General features: G+C 42.7%; 1 protein-coding gene across 1 annotated transcript; it reads left to right on the top strand.

Annotated features, from left to right (window-relative positions):
- The first annotated feature begins 53 nt into the window (after positions 1–53).
- On the top strand, positions 54–3479 carry LOC110535378 (diamine acetyltransferase 1). Its single transcript, XM_021620352.2, has 6 exons — positions 54–496; positions 976–1027; positions 1124–1210; positions 2239–2340; positions 2464–2504; positions 2871–3479. The coding sequence occupies exons 1-6, from the start codon at positions 431–433 to the stop codon at positions 3045–3047; spliced, it is 525 nt and encodes a 174-aa protein (XP_021476027.1). The 5' UTR covers positions 54–430; the 3' UTR covers positions 3048–3479.
- Positions 3480–4252: the final 773 nt, after the last annotated feature.

Below are 4252 nucleotides of genomic sequence, written 5' to 3'. Positions count from 1 at the left end.
TCATCCACATCGCATGGAAAAACTACGTTATAGCGAGCAGCAGAATGGCCCTACTTCACTTGTGAGATAAGGCCATTAAATTCAGGGTGACTCGTCAGGCAAGTTCTCTCTTGATCGAAGAAAACAACAGAGAAACTTGCGACGTGTCGGAGATCTTTCGTTCCAATTGGCCAGAAACTGCCGAGTTCCGGTTAACCTCCCCAACCCTCTCCGTCCGTATAAAACCGCGGTGCGAGACAAAGCACGATCCAGTCCAGCTGATCCGACCCAGATAGGTTACTGCTGCATGTAAACTCTCCCGACATAGGCGTCAGGATCCCAGACTGACTGTGGAGGTTTAAACTCCTGGGACGCGAATGAAGAAACTTCTCCTGCTTCACTTCACATACAGAGGTTTAGTGAGAAAAGGGAAAAAGAGTAAAAGAAGAAAATGGACCGTTTTAAATTGCGGAAAGCGGAACCCAAAGATGTGCCTGACATACTGCGACTCATAAAGGTAGGCCGTAAACAAAAACAACATTTGACGAGGAGAATAAGTAAATGCACTGTCTAACTACTGTTTTGCGTAGATTCACTACGCTGTTGTTTTGCGAAAGTTGTTGGAAAATATACTGAAGTATGTTTAGCCTACACTACACACCCATTTGGCCCTCGCCCTGAACGTGAGACCATTTGTTGTTGTTTTGTTTTTTTGTATCCCTGCTTAAGCCTAGACGAAACCGTTTTATTTGACTTCATTCAAAGAAACTCTAAACTTGTGTCTGAAGGTGACATAAATACCGACGATTTCCTCTGGATATCCTTCGGTATCACAGTTGGCTCTGTAGTTTAATTGTTTACGTTGGCAAGGAGCCTTGTTTCCTCCGTTTGAGGTGTTCTGTCCGTTGACGGTCACTTATCTCAGTCAGTGATATACGTTCCCCATTTGACTTGCTCTTGGTTTTGAATCTGACAATAGTTTCTGCTTCTGTTTAGGAACTGGCTAAATATGAAGACATGGAAGATCAAGTGATACTGACTGAGAAAGGTGAGTCTGAATGAAACTAAAACCAGTATGTCCTGCTTACCGTGTGATTGACTGCACACAGAGCTTAAATTGCATTTATAACGTTTGTAATAACAGATCTGCTCGAGGACGGATTTGGGGACCACCCATTTTACCACTGCCTGGTGGCGGAAGACCCCAGTGAGCAGAGCAACAACAACAATGGTAAGAGATTGTGAATCTCCAATCCCTCCAACATTGCCTCTCAATGCATGTAGTTACTTTCCCTATGCCAAACATAGATCAAACCTGTAAGCCCAGTTTGTGCTGTATACAGACGCATGTCTGTCTTCAGTTATATTGTCAGTGTACACAATAACATGATATTTGATGTCTGGGAGGAGCCCAATGCTTTACTTACACTTTCTGTAAAGAGAAGTATGTAGGTTTGAAACATTGTAGCTGTACACGTCTGTCTCTCTCAGCGAGAGGCTGATGGGTACACATTGTCTTACTTCCTCTTATGGTCTGTGTGTGGGTGTCAGACACATTTGTGTGATAAACTGCATGCGTTCAATTCTCCCAACACAACCCCAACTGCAGTGGTGGTAAAAGTACTATATTGTGAAAGTCACCCAGTAAAATAGTACTTAAGTAAAAGCAAACCAGACTGCACTATTTTTAAAAAATATTTTTTACATTTACGGATAGCCAGGGGCTTTCGCCAACACTCAATTTACAAATGAAGCGTGAGTGTTTGGTGCGTCCGCCAGATCAGAGGCAGTGGGGATGACCTGGGATGTTTGACCATTTTCCCTGTCCTGCTAAGCATTCAAAATGTAACAAGTACTTTTGGGTGTCAGGGAAAATGGAGTAAAAAGTACCTTATTTTCTTTAGGAATGTAGTGAAATAAAATTTGAATGGAAAATATAAATAGTAAAGTACAGATACCCCCAAATACTACTTAAGTAGTACTTTAAAATATTTTTACTTAAGTACTTTACACCACTGCCCAACTGACACGTTTACACAGTCCTCTGGCCTCACTAAAACCAGACTGAGTTTAGAGCTGAAGGTTGAAGTTATCCTTAATCACAGATCTGTGATCCACAATCCCACATCCTAGCTGCTCATTGCCATTTAGGGCAGAATGCTGAACTGGCTGTCATTCAGTGTTTTGGGGGTAACTCTGGTACAAGCTCTGTTGTACTACGTCAGGCTTGTATTTATGTGATTACTTATTTTTGTCTAGGTCCTGTGGTAATTGGCTTTGCCATGTACTACTTCACCTATGACCCCTGGATCGGCAAGCTGCTTTACCTGGAAGATTTCTTCGTCATGAAAGAGTACAGGGGTAAGCACAAACACTTCCTCTCCTTCTGTCTTTCTTCCTCACTGACCTTACCAATAACCATAAACTCTCATCGTCTGTCCATTTTTACTGCTTTCCCATTGTCTTCTCTTCTTTTTCCACCAGGGTTTGGCATCGGCTCAGAGATCCTCAAGCTCCTCAGTCATGTGAGTAACTTAGAAGTTATTACACAGTACAAACATAGTACCAACTAGATGGTAGATGTCACAGTTTTTACATGGCTCTGGTCAGAATCCTATTGTAGAAGTAGATCAATGACTCAAACAGAATTCCATACTTTCTATAAAGCCCATTTCAGTCAGTTATGATTCTTTGTACAAATAGCTGATTCCACTCCTGTTCTGTTTATTGCTGTTGAAATAATCAATGAATATGTATTGGGGAAAAATAAATGGTGTTGGCAGGGAAAGCTTATTTTTAGATTTGGATGGCTTTGTGTGAGGGGGGGCGGGGAAAGCTCACAATCACTGTCCGGTACGCTGACGCCTGCTCTCTTCCCCTCTCCCCCTCAGACGGCGGTCAAGTCTCGCTGCAGCAGCATGCACTTCATCGTCGCCGAGGGCAACCAGGCGTCGATAGAGTTCTACAAGCGTCGCGGCGCCGCCGACCTCTCTCTGGAGGAGGGATGGAGACTCTTCAAGATCGACAAGAGCTCCCTCCTCAAGATGTCATCCGGCCCCGAAGAGTGAGCTGGCCCAGAGACACAGAGAAAGATGGGGATTGGAATGAGAGACTTGGGGTCGATTTCAATTCAGTTAATTATTTGCCTGTCTCTCACTTCAGCAGTGGGGTGTGTGACTACTGACAAAAGATTATTATTATTATTATTATTATTAGAAAAAAGGGGCATTAAACATTACTAATCACTTAATTTAGGGTTCATTAATACTTTTGTTGTAATAGATATTATTTTATCTAAAGCCATTTTAGTAGTTGATGTAGTTTTTAGTTTATTCTGCCAATCAACAAACCTTAAAGCCTTTTGTGTAGGAATCCTATCTAGAACCTGAAAGGGTGTAGCGTGCTCCTTTTCCTTATAGACCAATCTAGGTAACTCATTCTAAAATAGTGATTTGTAGTTTTAATGTGTTTATTTTTCTGCAATTAAACGGTTCAGAGCATATTTGTGTGGTGACTGACTTTTCTAGATCAAGGAGGCCCGGGGGCTTTACAATGAAATCCCAGAATGGTGATGTCATCAGCCTTTTCCTCTCACCCCCTCTGTCATACTTTCTCTTCCTCTGTGAAAGGGGAATGTGTGGTCTGTTACCAGTCTATGGAGAGCAGAGGAGTGAAACACGCGCAGGCACACAAACGTTCTAGTCAGATCTTGCAGAAACCAGGGGCGTAGAAATGCATATCAATGTGATGGTTTGTTTTTCACTGACTGAACATTCACTACAGCATTGCCTGATCAACAAACACTTTCACAACCAAACAGTAGTGGCCCAGTTTACAGTATACAAACACTGCATCCCCACCCTTTTCCCAGACCGATCCTCTTTACTGTCAACATAGTGGGCCTTTCTCAGGGTTTTCCCCAACACTCAAACTAAACCCAGAGAAAAGCCCTAACGCTCTAATTATGACGTTTCACAGCTCTCCTGTCTATTTGGCTTTTGCCAAATGTGTGTGTTTGAGGACAGCAGTTTCAAGTTCAGTAACCCAACTAAAGGAGTGCTATTAGTCTTCCATTGTCTTTAGTGGACAGTTGTACTTTACCCTAAATATGGACTCATATGGACTCTGAAAGCTGGCAGGAAATAGGGCAGGACGGTGCTTAATTGACTTCGTTAACGTTGATCCACGTACAGCACAGACAATTGTAACAGGTGCGTGTTGGTGGCAGGGAAGTCAGGCGCAGGAGAATGAACTTGGTTTAAACGGAGGTTAA

Source organism: Oncorhynchus mykiss, chromosome 11 (assembly GCF_013265735.2).
Source record: "Oncorhynchus mykiss isolate Arlee chromosome 11, USDA_OmykA_1.1, whole genome shotgun sequence".
NCBI lineage: Eukaryota > Metazoa > Chordata > Actinopteri > Salmoniformes > Salmonidae > Oncorhynchus > Oncorhynchus mykiss.
This window is presented reverse-complemented; position numbering and strand designations above follow the sequence as displayed.